Source organism: Gossypium arboreum, chromosome 13, assembly GCF_025698485.1.
Source record: "Gossypium arboreum isolate Shixiya-1 chromosome 13, ASM2569848v2, whole genome shotgun sequence".
Classification (NCBI taxonomy): domain Eukaryota; kingdom Viridiplantae; phylum Streptophyta; class Magnoliopsida; order Malvales; family Malvaceae; genus Gossypium; species Gossypium arboreum.
Genome location: NC_069082.1, coordinates 62,968,224 through 62,991,945, shown reverse-complemented (window position 1 = coordinate 62,991,945; position 23,722 = coordinate 62,968,224). Strand labels below are relative to the sequence as shown.

The 23,722-nt window shown below is 34.3% G+C and overlaps 1 protein-coding gene across 2 annotated transcripts; it reads right to left on the bottom strand.

Annotated features, from left to right (window-relative positions):
• Positions 1–5,542: 5,542 nt before the first annotated feature.
• On the bottom strand, positions 5,543–7,802 carry LOC108465225 (uncharacterized). Of its 2 annotated transcripts, XM_017765546.2 has the most exons (6): positions 7,214–7,765; positions 7,046–7,140; positions 6,727–6,824; positions 6,438–6,640; positions 5,937–6,028; positions 5,543–5,769 (listed from the first exon to the last, which is right to left on the bottom strand). In XM_017765546.2, exons 1-6 carry the CDS (start codon positions 7,635–7,637, stop codon positions 5,725–5,727), a joined length of 957 nt encoding a protein of 318 aa, XP_017621035.1. In that variant the 5' UTR covers positions 7,638–7,765; the 3' UTR covers positions 5,543–5,724. The 2 variants fall into 2 exon arrangements, with proteins under 2 accessions (XP_017621035.1, XP_017621036.1); XM_017765547.2 differs by lacking the exon at positions 5,937–6,028 and having other exon boundaries at positions 7,214–7,802.
• Between the last annotated feature and the right edge of the window lie 15,920 nt (positions 7,803–23,722).

The following is a 23,722-nucleotide window of genomic DNA, read 5'->3' as shown; positions in this document are numbered from 1 at the left end:
TTAATTATTTTTATGACTCGGTTTCGTGGTCCCGAAACCACTTTCCGACTAGGGTCAAATTAGGGCTGTCACAAAAACCATGTCTGGGACATGGCATCGGCATTGATATGTGTGCCAGTGTAAGACCATGTCTGAGACATGGCATCAGCGTTGATATGTTTGCTAGTATAAGACCATGTCTGGGACATGGCATCGGCACAAATATATGATCCCGTATAAGACCATATCAGGGATATGGCTTTGACATCGTTAAGTGCTTTCGTATAAAACCATGTCTAGGACATGGCATCGATTTGAGGTCCCGTATAAGACCATGTCTGGGATATGGTATCGGCACCGATATGAGACTTCGTATAAGACCATATCTGAGATATGGCATCGATTTGCAGACCCATGTAAGACCATGTCTAGGACATGACTTTGGCACTCTATTTGGCGTATGATAATCCCAAATGTCCTTCAGTATTCTGGGTGGTCCAATAGGTCATTCAAGATTATGGTTAAGAAGAGGAGTAATATGTGAAAAGTGTTGAAAGGGTACAGGTATGAACACTAAGCTTATGGTTATTGAAACTATAAAATGTCGACACCTCGGTGAGCTAAGATGTATGAATTATGATTATGAATTTTTTTGCAATATCATGCTAACTTACATTGTGTAATTGTACATGGAATCCATGAAATGGTGAGTTCATGATTAGTTGAAAATGAACTTAAATAGTTATCATCATATTGCACTAAAACAGGTTTGGACAGCAGCAATAGTTCGACTTTGAAAATCCACCAAAAATTGTGGAAATTGAATTAGATACTGAATAAGATATGAAACTAAATATTATTGAGTCTAGTTTCACATAGAGGAAATGGTGTAAGCAAAATAATTTCATATTATGAGATATTTGAATTTTTGTAAGACAGGGTAAGAGTGATTTCGGGCTCTCCTATCTTAACTTTGGAAAATCACTAAAAATTGTACAAGAATAATTATGGGTTAGAACTGATATGACTAAGTTATTGGAACATCATCCGGATCTCGTACTAAGAGATAAATAAATTTTAGTGAAGAAAGGTCGAAGCTGTCAAACAGCAGAAAGGGGTAATTTTGAAGAATAAATTGCACTTATTGGCCAATCCATAAATTCTGAAAATTTCATGGTAGAAATATATATGAGTCTAGTTTCAAATGTTTTTAATGGATATAAATTTAGAATTCTGTAGCTCAAGTTATATATAATTTAGTGACTATGACTCGAGTAGACAACTTGACTAGAATATAAGCAAATAGTGGAATTATGTGCAATTTCGATTGTGTCACCATGAGAACATGTTGTGAGTATAAATTGCTAATTATTTTCATATGGACCTACTAAGCTATAAAGCTTACCCCCTCCTTTCCATTTCTTTAGTGTTTTCAGGTTAGCTCGGGGTTGGAGATCATCGGAGGCAGCATCACACTATCAAATTATCAATTTGGGGTATTAATGAATGTTAAGTGTTTTCAAGTGAGTGGCATGTATAGAGACTTAGTTATTTGTGATATGTGTTTTATAATTTGGCAAAATGCATTGGCTTATAATGATTCAATTGTATATAGCCATGAGATGTGGCTTATATTGATTATTGGGTTGTAACCCTATTATATGTGCATGCACAAGCTTAAAAGTTTCATATGATATGTGTATGTGACTTGATATGGTGTGAAATGTCTTAAACAAGAATGCTATTCTACGCATGGACAATATGTTGGTATTTTATAAAGTCATGAGTTAGCCTTGAATATGAATGTTTAATGATTAAGTTGAAATCTTTCGATATGATGGTAACCATGGTATAAAAGTATAAGTAATAACATAATAGACAAGGCCAAATGAGTGTGAATTGGTGTGTTTAACTTAATATAAAATGAGTATGTAAAACACATGTATCATGACATGCAAATGCTATGTTGTGGCCTAATTGAAGATGTTTAATCATTAAATAGATGCCATGTTATATGTCCTTGATTTTGTATATATGTGTGAGGGTTTATGTTTGACCAAGGCTCGGAAAATAGCCTAAGTGTTGACCACACGGGTAGATACACGGCCGTGTGTCTCAGACGTATAGGGGATACGGCCTTAGCACATAGGCGTGTGACTTGGCCTTGTGACCCTATTTTGTCATTGACGTCATAAATAGAGAGTTACACGGGCTGAAGACACGGGCGTGTGTGACCACACAGTCTAACCCACACGGGCGTGTGACTCTCTAATCATGGAAAATTTCTCTAAGTGTTGTAAAATTTTTAGAAGTTCTTGGATTAGTCTCGAACCACCCTTGATGTATGTTTTAGGCCTCGAAGGCTCGTATAAGGGACGATATGCATGTGTTTGAATGTTTTTGAATTGGTCGAAATTTTATGGCTCAATTTTACATGTAGGTGCATGTTTAATTCTGGTAATGCCCTGTATCCTTTCCCAGCGTCAGACACGGGTAAGGGGTGTTACAAATTTAATGATGGTTACATTATGATAGTTTGGTACTTATAATGTGTGAATGGTATGGTACAAATGGTTAGTTTAAGTTGAAGTGATATAGTTCAATTTATGATAAGTTTGAGATGAAAAAGATTTAGGTGTTAATGAAGAAATGTGTCAAGTACATGTATATGTTTAAGTGATTTTGTATGTTTGCATTTGAGGTGTCTATATGGCATATTAGCTGAATGGAATTTAATCATTTGAATTGGTAATTTTTATGCATGTTTGGATATGTTTTGATGCCTTGGTCACATGTGCAAATTGTGTTTAGGTGCATGCTTGAGGTGGGTGAAAGAAATGGCTTGATTTTGGTCAACTTCTTGTTCACACTGCCTAAAACACGGGCGTGTGTCTCACACCGGCCATGCGACATGGCCGTGTGTCCTTTGTAGGTTTTAAAGGTTTCATGTCGAGTGTTACACGGCCTAGCACACAGGCATGTGGCTTGGCCATGTGACTCAAGTTAGAGAGTTACACGGGCTGGAACACGGCCATGTGTCCCTACTTCAAATGCCCACACAGCCTGAAACACAGGCTTGTGTCTCAGTCGTGTAAGTCACACAGCCGTGTGACCCCTGCAGTGTAAAATTTTCTATCTTTTTCCATGAGATTTTAAATGTTTTCGATTTAGTCATGAATCGTTTCTAAAGCTTTTCTATGGCCTCGAGGGCTCGTACAAGGGACAATATGAATGATATTGATTGGTTTTTCTATGACTAATGTTGAGTTATTAAATGATTAAAATTTTTGATAGTTTTGAAATGTAAACTCCAGTAATGCTCCGTAACCCTATTCCGGCAATAGATACGGGTTAAGGGTGTTACAACAATAAATCGAGAGAAGTTAACTTGAATGTGGGTTGAGAACTTTGCTTGTGGACAAGCAAATGCTTAAGTAAGGGATATTTGATAAGTGTTAAAATTAACATGTTTTAACCTTATTTTTAATGTGATTTTTGGTGATTATATGATGTTAATTGTGAATTTTATGCTCCTAATCCTTTAAATTCATGTTTTAATGCTTAATAGAGCACTTGGGAGCGAAAATGAATGAAAACCGAAATGTCGAAGCAAGCTGCAGGAGCCACACAGGCTGAACCATTCCACGTGGCCATGTGACCCACACCGGCTAAACCATTCCACACGGCCATGTGACCCACACGAGTGTGTGGTAGGCCGTGCCGATTTCATGAAATTACGCACGAACTGCGAAAAATCGTGATTTTAGGTTTTTCGGGCATTCTAAGACGTATATATGACATAAATAAAAAGATAGGAGAGACTTGTCATAGAATATTCAAGAAAACAACTAGAGAAATACCATTTAAGTCAGCTTTGAAGCAAATTTCCGTCAAGATTGAAGATTCCTAGTTGATTTCTTAGGAAGTTATCATGAGTTTCTTTATTTCTTTCAGTTACACTTATCTTGGTTGTTTCTATTTTCCAGCAAGAACTAATTTTCTAAATACCTAAGGGAGATGAACCCTATGACGGATTCTATCGTTTGATTTTTATTTTATGCAATAAATATTTAGTTTCTTATTTTCAATTATGTGTGCTTAATTATTGGTTTAATATTTCTAGATTATTAATTCATGTTTGATGTGCTTAAATAGGTGGTTGAATAGACCTTGTTTAAGAGTAGATCTTGTATAGTTGAGTGGAGTTGCATGCAATCCTAGAAATAGGATGACATAAATCTACTGAATTAGAGTCCATCTAATAGGGGAATCTATAGCATGAGTTAATGTAATAATAGGGATTTTAATTAGAAAGAAATTTCAATTAATCAACCTAGAGTTAGTTGCTCTTATGCTCAAAAGAGATATTTGCATAATTTATGGATTTCTACAGATCAAGTTATTAAGTAAGAAAATTGCGTAATTTAGATTAACAATGATAGATGAAATCTAGGTGAATTATTTCTTAGGTATTGTTTTAATTCTTGGTTGTTACTTGATTATTTTCGTGATTTGTTCTTTTTCATGTTCGTTAGTTTATTAATTTAGTTAATTTTAGTTTTCAATCAATCACTCGAATTATTCGATTAAACAATAGAAAAACGGTAATTACTAGTACTTTTAGTCTTCGTGGGAATGATATCTTTACTCACCATAGCTATATTATTAATTTATAGGTGCATTTGCCTTAGTTAAATTTTTAGTTAGTTTCATGGATATTAATGCACATGAATCTTCCCTTTAATATGATGCTAATCAGTGAAGGGGATCCTGATCATTCTTTTCTTGTAAAAAAGAACGACAAAAAGTGTCCACGGAGGTGATGTGATGGATGAGTCAAGCCTGAAGGTGAAGGTAGCGGGAGACGAAGGATTGGAATGTATCTCAAATGTCAGAGTGCTTACCATAGGCTTGTTTACTATCAGATGCTTTTGCCACCATACGCAACTAGCAACAGATGTGGACAGAGGCAAATTTAAGAGCTTTTCAATTACTTGATATTTTGATTTTTAAACGAAGAAAGCTCAAGTGTGGTTGAAATCTATACTTTTCATTTTCTTTTTTTTTAGTCCTAATATTTGTATTTGTCGTATTGCTTCAATAAAAATGTCCAACCTTTGTTTCAAAAACACTAATGAATATTTTAAAATATATTATACATTTTACTTATATCCTAATAATGGTTATTTATATTAATTATATAAAATTAAAATATTTTATTAAAAATAAAAATTATGTCTATATGATATGATATAAAAACTAATGAATATTTTAAAATATTTTATATATTTACATATCTACTAATAATGATTATTTATATTAATTATATAAAATTAAAATATTTTATTAAAAAGTCATGTCACATGATGATATGATATAAAATAGTAATGCATAGCTAAAATTTTCAACCTATCCCTAAGATATTTAAAGATCACACTTCCTCCAAAGGCTTCGCAAAATTACCAGTCACTGTTTCATATCCATGCATACTGTTCACAACAAGATGAGAGTGGAGAGTTTCTTAAGTTTACACATGTTATTAACTATGAACAAGAAATCAAGATTCAAAAGCATTAACATGAATATTTTGATTAATAGAATGAGATCCTTTTTACAAGGCAACAATGGTGATAGAACTAACAAATAGTAAATCATATATCTTGTATAAACCAGACATACACTCTGCAGTCTTTTTCTCCACGTAGCAGCCATGTTTCAATATTTGCTCCAATATTAACTGCAACTCTAAGCTTTAGTTCCTTCTCCTCGCTTCTTTTCATCTTCAACATCCTGCAAGTGGCCATATAAATGAAACCATATGTTACAATTGACTACCATTCAAAGAAGGAACAACCCTGGCATAAGCATCAATGAATTGAGGTAACACTTAACATGTTACCAATTGAAGATCAAAGGATGTAACAAAATGATAAGGCGTAAAAGTTGTTCGAGCTTACAGAATTTTCAATCTTGTCAAAATCATCACCAAAACTCCCATCACCATCACCATCACCATCACCATCACCATCACCATCACCATCACCATCAACTGAATAATTAACAAATTGAAAGGACAAATACTATTTAAAATAGAGAAAGAAATGTCTAGTTCAATCCATTTCTAAAGGGTTCTATATCAACAATGAATCTTGTCACATTATTGCAGTAATGGCCTCATTAACATCTCCAGTCTCAGGTACCTTATCAGGAAATAAACACCTCTTCCAAAATCATACACTGCTTTGAATTATGAATCAACCATAGTAAGTTAGGCTACAGAATGCATAATCAGGCTTTAATATGACTCGAGAGAAAAACATCCTTTCGGAAATATAATTTGAATAAGAAGTCATCAACATATAATTTAAAACTGCTAAGTAACTTCAAGAGCAAGCAATTCAAACTATCAAAACTCCAGGAAACAAAAGGAAACCTGTGTCAATATTTTATATCCGTACCTCCACCACCAGCATCGCTATCATCAAAATCTCCCAACAAAAATGTATCCAAATCTTGCTCGGCAGATGCATTCGAAGTTTTACTTTTCAGACTAGTTTCTGATTGCTCTGTCGTAAGTACAGGTGTTTGCTTTAGTTCATCCACCTTTGCCTCCTCCTGCTTTGCTCTCTGTTTAACTTCCTCCACGCACTGCTGCTCATAGCTGAAAATACAAATATCTCACATCAAATAATAATATAATCCCTTATCCTAAAGTATCGTTTATACATATTCTAATTAAATACTTACGAGCCAACATGAGTGCTAACTAGAGTGAAATATATCCTCCAAAATTTTCTTTCTTTCATCACACGCGGACACAGTTCGTATCTTAATTTCTTGATTTCCTGCATAAATTATAAATTACTACCATAGTATAAAAAATGAAACGATGTTTGCATATTCCAATTGCAACTGAAATTTACAATAATAAAATTTAGACGAAAAAATTATTCAAAAATTTTTTTAACTACAATGTTATCAGCGATCACGATGAAAACAACTCAAATCAAAATGCAAACGTAGCCTTCAAATTAAAAAATCCAGAATGATACGTAATTTTTTTTACCTTAACAGTAGTAAGAACAAGATTGGCATGCCTCTCTTGCCATTCATTCAGATCCTTCCGTACATTGGTCCCCGTAGTAGTCGCGTCCGGTTCATCTACTCAACAATCTAAACTTTTAGATTTAATTTTCTTTTTTTTTAATGAAAAAAATAAATGTAAAAAATTTACCTAGTACAGGGAAAGGGAAGCTCTGGAAAGTACTAGAAGTAAGATTTCCAACAAAGTCTCTCAAATCATCAGTGAGACCGAACTTCCGAAGCTCCGAATCGGAGATGGGTGGAGGATCCGAGGAGGCAATGGAGAGGGAGGAGAGTTGAGGAGGGATAATGTCGGAAATGGACTTGGAGAGACTTTGGCTTTGGAGTTGGATTTGATCGGCTTGTTTGAGAGCGGCGACTCTGAGCTCATCGGCCTTTTTGGAAGCTTCAAGAGCCAGCTCATCGGCTTTCTTGGAGGCTTCAAAAGCAAGCTCCTTGGACTTCTTAGCGGTGTCGGCGACTAGATCCGCGATTTTGTTTGGCATTGTTAGGGTCTGAGATTTCTTAGCCGTTTCTTCCGCGAAGGACTTGGCGCGCTGCCAAAAATCTTCCATTTTTGGGATTTGAATCGGATGGATTTGATTCTTTTGATCTTCTCTGCTGTTGATGTACCTTAGTTTTTCTTCCTAAAATGGCGTCGTTTTGATATGGATCTGTACCTTAAATTTTTAATAATTGTTCCGGTATTATAATTGTTTTCGTTCTTCCTTGGCAAATGATTTGTGTTTTTTGAGTTATGTTTTCTCAACTTATTATCTTCTTTATTGTACGGGTGTTTTGCGGGAATATTATAAAAAAAATAAAATACAAAAATGAGTTGTTATTAAGATTAAATATCAAAATGATACATTTAGATGAGTGGAGGATAGTGTCTCAATTTGTTAATAGTATATAATAGAAAAATATTATTTTAGTAGGACCTAAAAACAGAGGAGCTAGCTCAGGCGGCACAAGTGGAGGGGCTGGCAAAGGCGGCACCACTTTGGAGGGAATGGGATGGCTGCATGTTAAGTTCATTTGTTTTTTTGTGTGTTTGAGAATTTTATAATGATCCCCAAGTTCCATTTTTGGCCATGAGTGAAGAAGAAGAAAATAAGAGAAGAAGAAGAAGGAGAAAGAGAGGGCAGGTAAGGAAGGGAAAAAGAAAGAAAAAAAGTGAAGGAGAACAGAGAGAAAGAGAAGGAGAAAGAGAAGAAAAAAATAGAAAAGAAAAGGTTAATTATTTTTGTTAAAAATTAATGGTTATTTTTGTTATAAATTAATGGATTAATGTTAATTTAATTTGTTTTTGTTGTTATTATTTTTATTTAATTTAAATTTAATTTTTAAATGTAATTTTGTAAGGTATTATTTGGTTAAAAGAGCTATTAAGGTATGTTTGTATTTATTTTATAATTTTATTCATTTATAATTTATTTTTAATGTTTATTAAAGTAAAAAGCCTATTTATGTTATATACAAAGAATGTTTTATTATTTTATGTAATTTATTTGTTAAGTGTGTTTTAGGTTGATTAGATATATTTGTTATGAAATTTATTTGGCATGTTATTTTAATATTTTTTTACTTTTTTATGTAGGTAAAAGATGAGACTATTGATATGGAATTTGGAATTTATGAGATAAATTAGGAATTAGTTTATATGTTTATATGTTTTAATTTTTAAGATTTTATGTTTTCTTAAATTTTATTTTATGTTTTTATAAATAATAAAAATGAAATTTATTTTGAACTTCTATGAAAAAATTATATTTTTAACAATAATTAATTTGGCGTGTTATTATATATATTATATTTTAAACCAAAAATGTTTACTTATTATCATTTTAAAGTAATAATAAAATATTCGTATTTATTATGTATCGTTTATGTTATGTTTTTGTTATTGGCATGTTATTTTTAGTATTTTAATATAAAATTTACTTATTATCATTTTAAAATAATAATAAGAATATTCAGTATTTATTATATATCGTTTATGTTATGTTTTTTATATTTTTAATGACATATTATTTTAGTATTTTAAAATAATTTTTTTGTTTTTATGTAGGTAAAAGATTAAACCATTAGGATGGAATTTACGAATGGGACCATTGAGTTAGAATTTATAAGATATATTTATTTTGTTAATGTAGTATAGCAAAAATATAATGTGGAAAAAACTATTTGGTATTTTTTGCAATTAAAAGCAAAATATAAAATTTAGGTATTTTGAAAATATTTAAAATTCATCAAACTTTAAAATTAATAATCGAAATTTGTTTTGAAATTGCAGAATCGCAATGGCTCCATTGATTAAAAACAATGGTCATATATCAAATACAGTTAATAATATGATAATATATTGTTATTTGTTAATCACGGGTTCTCTTAAAAAAAAGATCTACGTAATTTACGGAAATAAATTATGTTATTATAACTATTTTCTGTAATTTATCACTATCAAGGCCCGTACCGCGCATTAAGGGGTTGGGTGAATGGTTTAGGATATTCCCCGAATAAACGACTGATGTCATACTTGGAGTTAGCTAGATTCGGGTCAGTAGTATTGATCTAGACGTTTGATTTGCGATACGATTTAATATCCGTATTGGTCGAACGTTGGCACCCAGAGACCCACACTTTCCATTTGCCGTGTGGGGATTGCACTGTCACTCTAGAGGATGTTGCATTGCAACTTGGGCTCCCAATCGATGGGAGTGTCGTAATGAGCATAAGTGCGATAACTGAGCCAGTTGCCTTTTGTTATAGCCTACTAGGAGTCTCGCCCGCCGATGATGAGTCCAATTTTACAGGTTTGAAATTTTCATTGCTGAAAGCTAATTTTGAACATTTATCAGTTAATGCCACTGAGTATGAGGTGATGTGCGTAGCTTGAGCGTACATTATGCATATTATAAGAGGTGTACTGATGCCCGATGTGGACAACAACAGATGTAACACCCCACACCCGTGCCCTACACCAGGACGGAATACAAGGCATTACTAAACTTAAACACATGTATTTCCAACGTTTTCAAATCATCAAGACTTGATCAAATTTAAAACCTTTTCAAACCTCATCTAAACTCCTTAATATGGGCCTACGAGGCCTCAAACGTCCATTAAAATCCATTCGGAACCAACTCTGGCCCTTAACCAACTTTAAAAAAAAATGACCTTTAAAACAGGGCACACGTCCCTGAGGAAGGGCAGCACGCCTGTGTGACCATTAAAACATGGCCGTGTTGATGGCCCGTATAGTTCACACGGCCTAGGCACAGGGGCAACGCCTGTGCCCCATACCCTTGTGAATTAAATTCTAAATTCGAACCTACAAGGGTTTTCACACGGCCAGGCACATGCCCGTGTCTATGGCCCGTGTCTCCCATACGACCATGACACGCCCGTGTCTTAGCTCGTGTCTAAAAAAATTTGACATTCTGTTTCTAACATCAGTAACCCTTAAGGGTTACACGGCCAAGGCATACGCCCGTGTGCTAGGCCATACCCTTCACACGGTTGAGACACACGGTTGTGTCTCTGCCCGTGTGTTTACTAACATATTGACTTGTAAAATTTACGTGCAGGGGACACACGGCCATGTAACACGCCCATAGGGCTGACCGTGTGTCACACACGGCTTAGACACACGCCCCTGTGCCTACCCGTGTGGACAATATAAGGCTATTTATCAAGCCCTATGCCACCCTGAAACAAAATTTTATACCAACCAACATATCAAAGTCTAATTTAATATGATTTCTCAACCAACAACCATAGCTAAGGCCTATACACATTTCATATATTCAACCATGTTAACAATTTCACATTCATGAAAAACTATCTTACATTCATATAATGACTTTCAAAATTGGCCATTTTCATGACCTTATACAAAATGAGTCAAATACTAAAACAAACCAACACATTTGGCCCCAAAACAATATGACACAAAATAAAATCAAAAGTTCCTATACATGCCATAATAAAAATGATAAAACTAGCTATACCAAGTGCTTCAAGGATAGTGTGGCTGGCTTCCCCGACGTAGGCGATCTACAAGCTACTTTGACGGCACTATAAGAAAATGAAAAGGAAAGAGGGTAAGCATGGGAGCTTAGTAAGTACATATATGCAAATAAATGTAATAAAAAAAACACATTTATCCTGCAATGGCTTATCAACTTAAATGATATATCATTTTAAGCTCATTATCTTACTCTTCACTTCCTTTATGCATACCTACTACGTCTCATCACACACTAAGGTCTTGTTCATGGGTTTAGTATATATACTTGTAATCATCCGTAAAATATCTCAATTTCATTCTCTCCAATAATATACCTCATTGAAATTTTCCCAACTCGTTCTTCAAACTACCCGTTGAACACTCGAAATACTAATGGATACACAGAAAGTTTACACTTAAGTGCCATATAAGTAGTCAGAGCTACCTCGTACTCTGTAATACTCGCATTTTTAGTTACTCACGGGCCTTTTTGCCATGTCAGTACCTAGACCCCATAACTCGATCATGAATGCCCGCTCATTGAGCTACTCACGGGTCTATATTCAAGGTCAATACTCGGACCCACATTACATATAAGATTTATCTCATGAACTTAGACATAACTTATGAGTTCAGACTATATAGTTCCTCATGACATACCTTTTGTATCCTATACTATTTCTAAGGTTCAACGGGATTTCATATTTAACCTGATGTCGTTGTACTTATTCATCATGTAGATTACTCTTATATCATAATATTTATGCTTCTATGGTAACAAGTAAAATTATAATACATGATAATGGTAAAACGTTAAAAAATAAGCTACAATGGTACATTATTTACATATGTACTTACCTCGACACAAAATGATGAGAATGAACTTAATCCTCGTAAACTTTGTTCTTCCCTCGATCAAGACTTGAATCACGTTTCTCTTGATTTAAAACATCAGAATTTAGCTTATTTAATACACAAATCATGCAATTCAACTTGAGACTCATACTTTGGTAAAATGACCGTTTTGCCCTTAAACTTCGCAAAAATTATGATTTTACCCTTAGTCCCGAAAATCGATTTTTATCGAATTTCCTTATTATCCAAGCCTAACCGAATTCATTTTATAACTATAGCATCTCATAATTCTCATTATTTCACACATTTATCACCTATTTCATAGCTTATGCAAAATGGTCCTTAGTTAGGGTTTCCATGAAAACTACTTCACAAAAGTTGTTTATTTCACAGCCATGATTCATTTTCTTTCATAAAATTTTAGAAAAAAACATGAATACTCTCATGGAAAAACCCTATACTTTTAACCATCTTGCAATGTAGTCTCGTCATTAGCTAGCTTATGCTACAAGGGTCCTAAAAATGCAAAAATCATCAATAAAGACTATCTAAATCACTTGCTTGCAAGGATGAGAATTTTCTGAAATTTTGAGCTTTTAAAACCTCTAGAATGGCTGAAAATTTCGATGGAGAGGTGAGGAAGATGATAGCCCTTTTTCTTTTGTTTTATTTTAATCAATTAAGTCACCAAATGTCACCTAACTTTGACATTTTGACCAATCTTTTCCCCTATGGAAGACCACTTCTATTTAAAAGAATCTAATTTACCTTTAAAGGCCTTAAATTTTGGTTCTCTAGCTATTTAACACATTTTGGTAGTAAAATAAAACTTTTGCCCTTTATGCGATTTAGTCCCTTTTCGCAATTAAGCATGAAATCGCTAAATTTATCTCACCAAAATTTTCATGCACTTATATAATCATGCCATAGCACATAAAATAATAATAAAAATAATTTCTCCAGCTTTGAAATAGTGGTTTTCGAAACCACTGTTCCGACTAGCCCCAAAATCAGGGTGTTACGATTCCCCCTTAGGAATTTTTGTCTCCGAAAATCTTACCGGTGAATAAGTTCTGGTATTGATCTCTCATAGTCTCCTCAATTTCCCATGTGGCCTCTTCGACTCCATGTCTCTTCCATAACACTTTCACAAGGGAGATGCTCTTATTCTTTAATCGTTTAACTTCTCGAGCTAGAATCTTAACGGGTTCCTTACCATAAGACATGTTCGATCTAATCTCCACTTCAGTCGGAGAAATCACATGTAAAGGGTTAGAGCCTTATCGACGTAACATGGACACATAGAACATGTTATAGATCTTTTCCAATTCTAATGGTAAGGCTAACCGATAAGCTACCGGCCCTATTTTCTCTATCACCTCATAAGGTCCGATAAAACGCAGACTCAATTTACTCTTTTTATTGAATCTAAGAACCTTTTTTCAAAGAGACACTATAAAAAATACTATATCGCATACCTGAAATTTGATTTCCTTTTGTTTCAAATCCGCGTAGGGCTTTTGTCTATCCAAAGCGGCCTTTAAAAAATCATGAATCACCTTAACTTTTTCTTCAGTCTCCTTGATTAAGTTGACTCTGTTAACCTGAATCTCTCTAAGCTCGGTCCAATACAAGGGCGTTCGACACTTACGCCTATACAAAGCTTCATAAGGTGCCATTTTCAAACTCGACTGATAGCTATTGTTGTAGGTAAATTTGACCAACGGTAGATACTTTTCCCAACTGCCTTAGAATTCCAGAACACAACAACGCAACATATCCTCAAGGATCTGAATTACTCTCTCCGATTAACCGTCAATTTACGAGTGGAAATCTGTGTTAAAATTCTACTTTGTCTAGTTTAGACCATAGTCAGAATAGTGATTTCGGGACCACATATTCAAGTTATAAAAATATTTAAATATTATTTTTCATTTTTATGATGTATGAATGAGTATATGTGAAAGTCTCGTATGAAAATTTGAATGTTTGTGTGCTTAATTTTGAAAAATGACCTAATCGCGTAAAATGTAAAAGTTGTGTGCTAGATGTTAAAAGTGCCTTTTTGACTTGGCTTTATAATTGTGAGGTCCTTATAAGGTTATTTGACCAAATTTATGATTAAATGACATTACTGGACATTAGTTGATAGCATATTAATGTTTTAATGCAAGGGTAATATGGTAAAATAATTATTAAATGAATTATAACTAAAACAAAACATGAAAAATAGGCATTATATGTTGTTGGTGCCGAAAATTTAAGAACAAAAGAAAAGGAGAAGAGTTTTAGAGTTTCAGCTAGTTCAAAGCTTAATTGAGGTATGTTTTTGTTTCAGTTTTTGATAATTTCTACGTTTTTGTGATCGTTGTTAAGTGCTCTAGCTAGCCAATGCTTAAATCCATGAAATTGTTGATGATTTGATGAGACGCCATTGATGAATTCAAGAGTTTTATGATTTGATGAGATGCCATTGATGAATTCACGAGTTTTATGATGTTAAATGATGAATTATGAAAGCTTAGTGCTTAATATACATGTTTTGTAAAGTGATTTTGAGTAAAAATGCATATTAGTGATTAAATTGTGAAAATGAGAAGTTGAGGGACTAAAATGTAAAATAAATGAAGTGTATAGACTTGTATGAGAATTATGAAAATTCGGCTAAGCTTGTGTACAAGCAAATTTTGTGTATTTTGTGAGTTTTTGAATTAGGGACTAAAGTGTCGAAATGTGAAAATATGAGGGCTAGTTTGCAAAATATCCTAAATATGCGTCTATGGATTGTTTTGAATGATTTGGTGAATAAAAGGGTTAATTTTGAATACATATAGATCAAGAAAAGAGGAATTCAGATTTAGACCGAGTGAAGTCGAAGATTATAGAGTAGACAATCCGAGTCGACAAATTCTGAGTACGAGGTAAGTTCGTACGTAAAACATGATGTGTAAGTATATTTTGATGCTTTGATGATACATAGATTGTATATATATTTGGTTTGGATGAATACGATGATAAATCAGTTGTATTTGGCACTAAGTGTGCGGTTCAAACTAGCTTCGGCTACTTGAAGCACTAAGTATGCGATACCGATATAGCTTTGGTTAATTCAGATGGCACTAAGTGTATGGAATTATTATAGCTTTGGCTAACCTTTAAGGCATTAAGTGTGCGGATGGTTATAGCATGAATAATCTTCGGAAAATTTTAAAAGATCCTAAACGAAAGGTGAGAATGAAAATGAATGAATACGAGAAGGTTCAGGTACGTATAATACCTATGTGATAGATGGTACTATGTATATAAAGTTTATTGAAATGGTATAAACATATGGATGGAGTTGGTATAATTGGATAGATGTTTTGAGAATTTATAAATACTTATGTGTTGATGTTTTATATTTTATACTCTGTTGATGATTTTTTTTTAGTACGAGCTTACTAAGCTTTTGATAGCTTACTTTGTGTGTATTTGCATTGTTTTATAGATATCGAAGCTACTGCAAGCTTGGGGATCGTCAAGGATCGTCACCACACTATCGAACCTCATATTGGTATTTTGAAATTGTATATTTTGAAGTATGACATGTATAGGCTAGTTGTTGTGGGATTATGTTTTGTGATGTATATATTTAGCCATGTAATTTGGCTAGTTTATGTTTGACCTTATAGCTCATAATGTTATATAATATGTGATGCCAATGTTAAATTCTGGTATGTTATGGTTGGTTAAAAGAGATGGTAAGTTTGGTAAGTTCATGGCATGAGATTGAATGATGGTTTTGATATGATCTTAACTTAGGTTTTGGTATAAATTGGTAAGGTTGATTAGTATGTAAATGATTGATAATGTTATGGTATGAATGGCTTATATTTTGGTATTGTATTTGGCTGAATTGATTGAGCAAATATGCTTTTTCCTTTGCTTGTAGGTTGACCCAAATTGGGGTGACAAATTGGCTAATCAAATGGCCTATTTTTGTCCCCACAAACAGAGACACAGGAGTGTGTCTCAGCTGTGTGCGACACACGGCTATGTTTCAAGGCCGTGTGTCCCCTGGGGTACCCTACAATTATAAGTCAAGCTCGAGCACGGCCAAGGCACACAGGCATATGGCTAGCTGTGTGAACCAAGTCAGATTCGACCACGGCCAAGGCACACGGGCGTGTCTTGTGGCCGTGTGATCAAGTCAGTATGTATGCCTTGTTTTGACACGGCCTAGACTCATGGACTTGTCTAATGCTGTGCAAGGTACACGGCCTGTTCACAAGGGCATGTGACCTGTACTTGTTTGAAAAATGTTTAAGTTTCGAAAAAAATTCTGTATGTGTTCAGTTTAGTCCCGACCCCTCTTTAAAGCATGTTTAAGGTCTCGGTAACCTATATAAGGGACTCTATATTGATGTTGTTCTCTGATGCATTGATGAAAATGAAATGAAAGTTAAATGTTCTGATTCGTCTGGTAACGCCTTTAACCCTAGTTCGGTGACGGATACGAGTTAGGGGTGTTATGTTTTATTGGTATCAAAGCTATGTTTTAGTCAGTTCTCGGACTACTATAGCGTATGTCAGTCTAGCTATACATGCCATATTTATGAACTACGATAGTGTGATGAATCTTGACATTGAAATGTGTTTTTATATAGCAAATGGATATTGAAAGAACTATAACAGACGATGTCGAAAGCAATGTGCTTGCTCTCGCGCAAGGAACGGTGCCATTTGATTCTCGACCGACTACGAGTAGCTATGATGGTGAGGCTAGACAAGCCTTCTATCAGATGATGAATGATTGGTTCACCCAATATATTAGAACCAATCCAGCTATACAACAACCTCCACCCCCGGTTAATCCTCCTCAAGCTCCTGTTATGCCACCAGTGAATCAAGTTCAGTTAATTAGACCACTAGCCAATAAGATTAGAAAATATGGTGCTAAAGAGTTCCAAGCTACAACGAGCGATGATGCCGAAAAAACTGAGTTCTGGTTAGAGAATACAATAATAGTGTTTGATGAATTGTCTTTGAGTCTAGAAGAATGCATAAAATGTGTTATTTCCCTTCTGAGAGGTACGACATATCATTGGTGGAAAACTTTGACATCTGTGGTTCCAAATGAACGGGTTACTTGGGATTTCTTTCAAACTGAATTCCAGAAGAAATATATCAGTTAGAGATTCATTGATCAAAAACACAAAGAGTTTCTCAAGCTTAAACAAGGTCGTATGTCTGTCACAGAATACGAGCGGGAATTTGTGAGGTTGAGTTAGTATGCCCGAGAATGTGTATCTTCAGAAGTAATAATGTGCAAAAGATTTGAAGATGGTTTGAACGAGGATATCCGTTTGTTAGTTGGGATTCTAGAAATCAAAGAATTCATTGTACTAGTGGAATAAGCATGTAAAGCTGAAGATCTTAGGAAAGAGAAAAGAAAAGCTGATTTTGAAGCTAGAGAGGTACTAAAGAGATCATCGGGCAAATCATTTCAATCTGGATCAAAGAAGTTTAGAGATGATAGCAGTCGTTCAAAGGCTAGTGTGGGACATTTGAACAGAGATCGTTTAGATCGCAATCGAATTTCAAATCTTTAGCTACGTCTGTTGCCAGTGTTGATAATGCAAAGAATGAAAAGCCTGAGTGTGATCAATGTGGAAGACGACATTTCGGAGAATGTTGGGGAAAAAGTAATAATGAGCTTGTTATAGTTGTGGTTCAAGAAATCATTTTATAAAAGATTGCCCAGGTTTAGTTGAAAAAGATAATGTTCAGAATCTGAGGCAGAGTGGTATTACTTCCCGTAGTAGACCTCCTAGAAATTCAAGAAATATAAGCGGTAGTCAAAGAGGAACAAAGGACACAACTATTAGATCTGAGGCTCGTACATATGCCAGAGCCTATGCTATCCGAGCTCGTGAGGAAGCTTCATCGCCAAATATAATTATGGGTACATTTACTCTCTATGATACTTATGTGATTACTTTGATAGATCCTGGATCGACACATTCGTATATATGCATGAACTTAGTGAACAGTAAGACTTTTCCTGTAAAGTCTACTGAATTTGTAATTAGAGTTTCAAACCCCCTAAGCAGATGTGTTTTGGTTGATACAGTATGCAAGAATTGTCCGTTAATGTTTTGAGACATCTTTTTTTCAGTTAATATGATGTTGTTTCCTTTTGATGAATTTGATGTAATTCTGGGAATAGATTGGTTAACTTTGCATGATGTTGTACTGAACTGCAAATGGAAAACTATTGATTTGAGATGCAAGAATGATGAAATATTCAGAATTGAATCTAGTGATTTGAATGGATTGCTTGCTGTAATATCTTCGATGAAAGCTTTAAGTGTTGTGAGAAAGGGTTGTGAAGCTTATTTTGCATATGTGATTGATTCGTGAGTGTCAGAAAAGAAAGTTGAATCAGTGCCGGTTGTGTGTGAGTTCCCTGATGTATTTCCTAAAGAACTTCCGGGATTACCTCCGGTTAGAGAGGTAGAATTTGGTATTGAATTGGTATTTGGTACTACTTCAATTTCAATCGCTCCGTACAGAATGGCTCCCACCGAATTAAAAGAATTAAAGTCTCAGTTGCAAGAGTTGATCGATAGAGGATTTGCCAGACCGAGTTTCTCACCTTGGGGTGCTCCGGTTCTATTTGTGAGAAAGAAAGATGGTATGATGAGAATGTGTATCGATTATCATCAGTTGAATAAAGTGACTACCAAGAATAAATATCCTCTACCCCAAATTGATGATTTGTTTGATCAGTTGAAAGGAGCTGCTGTGTTTTCGAAAATAGATTTGAGATCAAGCTATTATCAGTTGCGAGTGAAAGACTCAGACATTTCAAAATTTACTTTCAGAACGAGGTACGATGCCTTTCGGATTGACTAACGCACCTGCTATCTTTATGGATTTGATGAATAGAATTTTTAGACCGTATTTAGATCAATTTTTTGTGGTATTTATTGATGACATATTGATTTATTCACGTAATGAATCTGAACATGCCGAGCATTTGAGATTAGTGCTACAAATTTTGCGAGATAAGCAGTTGTATGCGAAATTCAATGAATGTGAGTTCTGGTTACAAGAAGTTGGTTTCTTGGGTCATATTGTATCAGCATCTAGTATCCGAGTTGATCCGAGCAAAATTTCAGCTATTCTAGATTAGAAACCTCCGAGGAATGTCTCTGAAGTCTGTAGTTTTTTGGGACTAGCTGGTTATTATAGAGGTTCGTAAAAGGCTTTTTGATGATTGTGACTTCGTTGACAAAATTGCTACAGAAAGATGTCAAGTTTGAGTGGTCTGAAAAGTGACAAAATAGCTTTGATTAGTTGAAAACCTTGTTGACTGAAGCTCCAGTATTGGTACAACCTGAATCAGGTAAAGAATTTGTAATCTAAAGTAATGCTTCATTGATTGGTTCGGGATGTGTTTTGATTCAAGAAGGCAAAGTCATTGCTTATGCTTCGAGACAATTGAAGCCGCACAAAAAGAACTATCCGACGCACGATCTTGAATTAGCTGTGATTGTGTTTGCTCTAAAGATTTGGCGCAATTACTTGTTCGATGAGAAGTGTCATGTATACACTGATCATAAGAGTCTGAAGTATCTGATGACTCAAAAAGATCTGAATCTACGACCGAGAAGATGGTTAGAACTGCTAAAAGACTACGAACTTGTGATTGATTATCATCCGGGAAAAGCAAATGTTGTTGCCGATGCCTTGAGTCAAAAAGTGTTGTTTGCTTTGCGTGCAATGAATACTTGTTTGGTTTTATTAGATGATGATTCAGTTTTAGCTGAATTAAAAGCAAGACCTTTGTTCTTACAATAGATTATCGAAGCTCAGAAGATTGATAATGAGATTTTAGCTAAACAAGCTCAGTGCGATGTAGAGTCTGATTCAAAATTCAAAGTTGACAAAGATGATTGTTTGAGATTTTGAGATCGAATTTGTGTTCTGAGAAATCCAGAATTAATTCAAATGATTCTGAGAGAAATTCACAGTAGTCGTTTATCTGTGCATCCAGGTAGTACGAAAATGTATAATGATCTGAAACAGCATTATTGGTGGTCCACAATGAAAAGAGATATCTCTGAATTTGTTTCTAAATGTTTGTTCTGTCAGCAAGTTAAAGCGGAACATTAGGTGCCATCGGGATTGTTACAACCGATTATGGTTCCAGAGTGGAAATGGGATCGAGTGACCATAGACTTTGTTTCGGGGTTTGCCCCTATCTCTAAAAAAGAAAGATGCAATTTGGATTGTGGTTGATCGTTTGATGAAATCAGCTTATTTTATTCCAGTTCGATCCGATTACTCACTTGATAAATTAGCTAAGTTATATATTTCTGATATTGTGATATTGCATGGTGTGTCATTGTCTACAGTGTCGGACAGAGATCCGAGATTCACATCACGATTCTGGAAGAAGTTGCAAGATGCTCTGGGTATTAAATTGCATTTCAGTACTGCTTTTCATTCACAAACGGACGGTCAATCCTAACGAATTATTCAGATACTCAAGGATATGTTGAGATGTTGCATTCTTGAGTTTGAAGGTACGTGGGAACAATATCTGCCCTTGATTGAATTCGCTTATAATAACAGTTTTCAGTCGAGCATTAAAATGGCACTCTATGAAGCTTTATATGGTCGCAAATGTCGTACACCTTTGTATTGGATTGAACTCAGCGAAAATAAGATTCACGGGGTTGATTTGATAAAAGAAACTGAATAGAAAGTGAAAGTGATCCGGGATAGTTTGAAAGCAGCTTCTGATCGTCAGAAATCATATGCGGATTTGAAAAGAAAAGACATTGAGTTTGGGATAGGCGATAAAGTGTTTTTGAAAGTGTCTCCGTAGAAAAAAGTGATTCGGTTAGATAGAAAAGGCAAATTGAGTCCGAGGTTCATCGGGCCATATGAGATTATCGAACGTAAATTGTTATTGCCACCAGAGTTAGCAAAGATTCATAATGTGTTTCACGTGTCAATGCTTCGACGATACAGATCCGATCCTTTACATGTGATTCCTGTGTCTGAGATAGAGATTCAGTCTGATATGATTTACGAAGAAAAGCCAATCAGAACACCCTTACCCGCACTTCGAGGCCGGATAAGGTACGATGCTACTGCACAAACATACAAACATTAAACTAAAATACGGGCCATAAAATTTCATTCATATTTCAAAACGTTCATTCACTTACACATAGTCCCTTATTTGAGTCTCCGAAGCCCAAAACATACTTTAGAAAGTGTTCGGGACTAAACCGAGAACTTACGAAAATCTTGAAAATTTCATGTTTTAAGGCTCCACACGCCCGTGTCCCAAAGTCGTGTTCCATACACGGCTGAGACACATGGTCGTGTTTCTGCTTGTGTGGAATATACCTAGGCTATTTTCCAAGCTTTGGTCAACCTTAATCTCTTACACACTTATACAAAATCAAAAGCATATAACATGGTATTCATTTAATGATTAAATATTCTCAATTAAACCACAAACATAGCATTTGTATGTCATCATACATGTGTCTATCATACTCATTTTACCTTGTTTATTATAGTACCACTTATACATTTATACCAAGATTATCGTCTTACCAAATATCTTTAGCTTAATCATCAAGCATTCATATTTAAAACTAGATCATATCTTTATAAAATACCACAATTCAGATCATAAAATAACATGTTTTCTGAAACATTTCAATTCAACTCCATACCCAACAAGCATTACATTGAGACTAGTCATATATATATATATATACATGTCATGATACATATCATTCTCTTTCTGTTTTCTTATAAACACATATCATTTATTTTATTATATCAATATTTCATATACCATAGTTTCCATGTATTCCACATATATTTATTTTCCTCCTCCTCCTCTCCATTCCACATCCTTAATGTATATAGCATTCTTGTAAGTACGGTTCACAATTTACTAATAAATGCTCACATCAAACTGTCCACACAAGTCATAGTCACTTACTTATCTATAATTCGAGCTACAGAGCTCCAAATTAAGATCCGTAAATTTCTCCTGAAACTAGACTTACATATCTTTCCACCATAAAATTTTCATAAGTTTTGGTTTATCAAATTAGTACAGTTTATTCATTAAAATTTTCCCTGTTTCACTTTCTGACAATTCTAACCTCTCTTCACTAAAAATTAATTATCTCACAGTACAGAACTCAGATAATGTTCTTGTTGATTTATCTTGAAAATAGACTCATTAGGTATTTTTATCCTCTAATTATTTTTATCCAAATTTTTTTGATTTTCCAAAGTCAGAATAGGGGATTACGTAATCATTCTAAACCAGTCTCACAAAAACATAAATATCTCAAAATATAGAACTTCTTTTCTTGGTCTGTTTCTTTTATCTGAAAATAGACTCATTAAGCTTTAATTTGATATCGCATTAAGTATCTGATTCAATTTCTAATTTTTTTGGTGATTTTTCAAAATCACATCACTGCTACTGTCCAAAACAGTTTTATTGCTAATTCACTCTTTCACACTTTCTTTGTATTAACCTCATTTTAACATACATATCACAAATTATTTTCACCACATTTCATGCATCACAAGTATAGGCCCATGATCACACGGTCACCATAAAATCATCCTCATGTATAACTTGCTTGTTTATAACCTTACCACATCCTAATCACTTAATGAACACATCATTCACATAACCAAGTTCCTGCACTTATTCATCACAACACTCACAAAGCAATACATAGAGAGTCTCCCGTTGAACACTTCGGATCAATCCTCGATACTTGGTGGTTTCAGCACATAGCTCCACCCATCATATAGTTCGGCTCTCTTGTACACATGGTGAACACTCAGTACCACCCATGTGACCTAGCCAATTTATCTCGTAGCTCTCTTGTCTACATGGTGTCCTTCACCGAACCACGTGCGCTCTAGCTACATATATCCCGTAGCTCTCTTGTCTACATGGTGTACACATAGTATCACCCATGGGACCTAGCTACATCATAATGTCTTGTAGCTCTCTTGTACACATGATGTGCAAAGACCATACATGTGACCTAGCCACATACTATCTCAGATCATCCAATCTTTCCAAGGTTCAACCGGATTTCTCTCTTTTCCAACAATTTCACCAATTAAGTAATTATCCACAAACATATTTCCAATATTATTATAAAATATCATAATACAAGTAATATTGATGTATTACTTACATATAAACTTACATCTCCTTTAATATCAAGGCAAAAACATTAAATTACACATTGCCTTATTAAAATCATATGAACTTACAATTTCCCATAATATCCATAATCATAGAAATCACATTTATGTATGATAATTCAATGCACTTCATGTACCATAGACATATTTTTAAATCAATTCATAAACTTGGCACCATAATCATTTAATTTAACATAATTCAATTAATTTACTAAATTTAACTTTCAAATATAAATTACAAAGATTATTGTTGTATTATTATCATACCAACTTACATACTTTCAATACCTCGAAATTATAATAAATATATCAATTTTACATTGAAACATGCATAAATTAATACTTATTATACATATGAACTTACCTCAATACTAAAACGACCATTTTACCAACTTTCCCAATTTTCAAGTTTTCTCTCATTCTAGGTTCAAATCTCGTTTTTCGGGATCTAAAACATCATATTTTACTTATTTAATTAATTTATTATTCAAAACAGTCCTTAACTCAAACTTTTGCAAAATTACAATTTTGCCC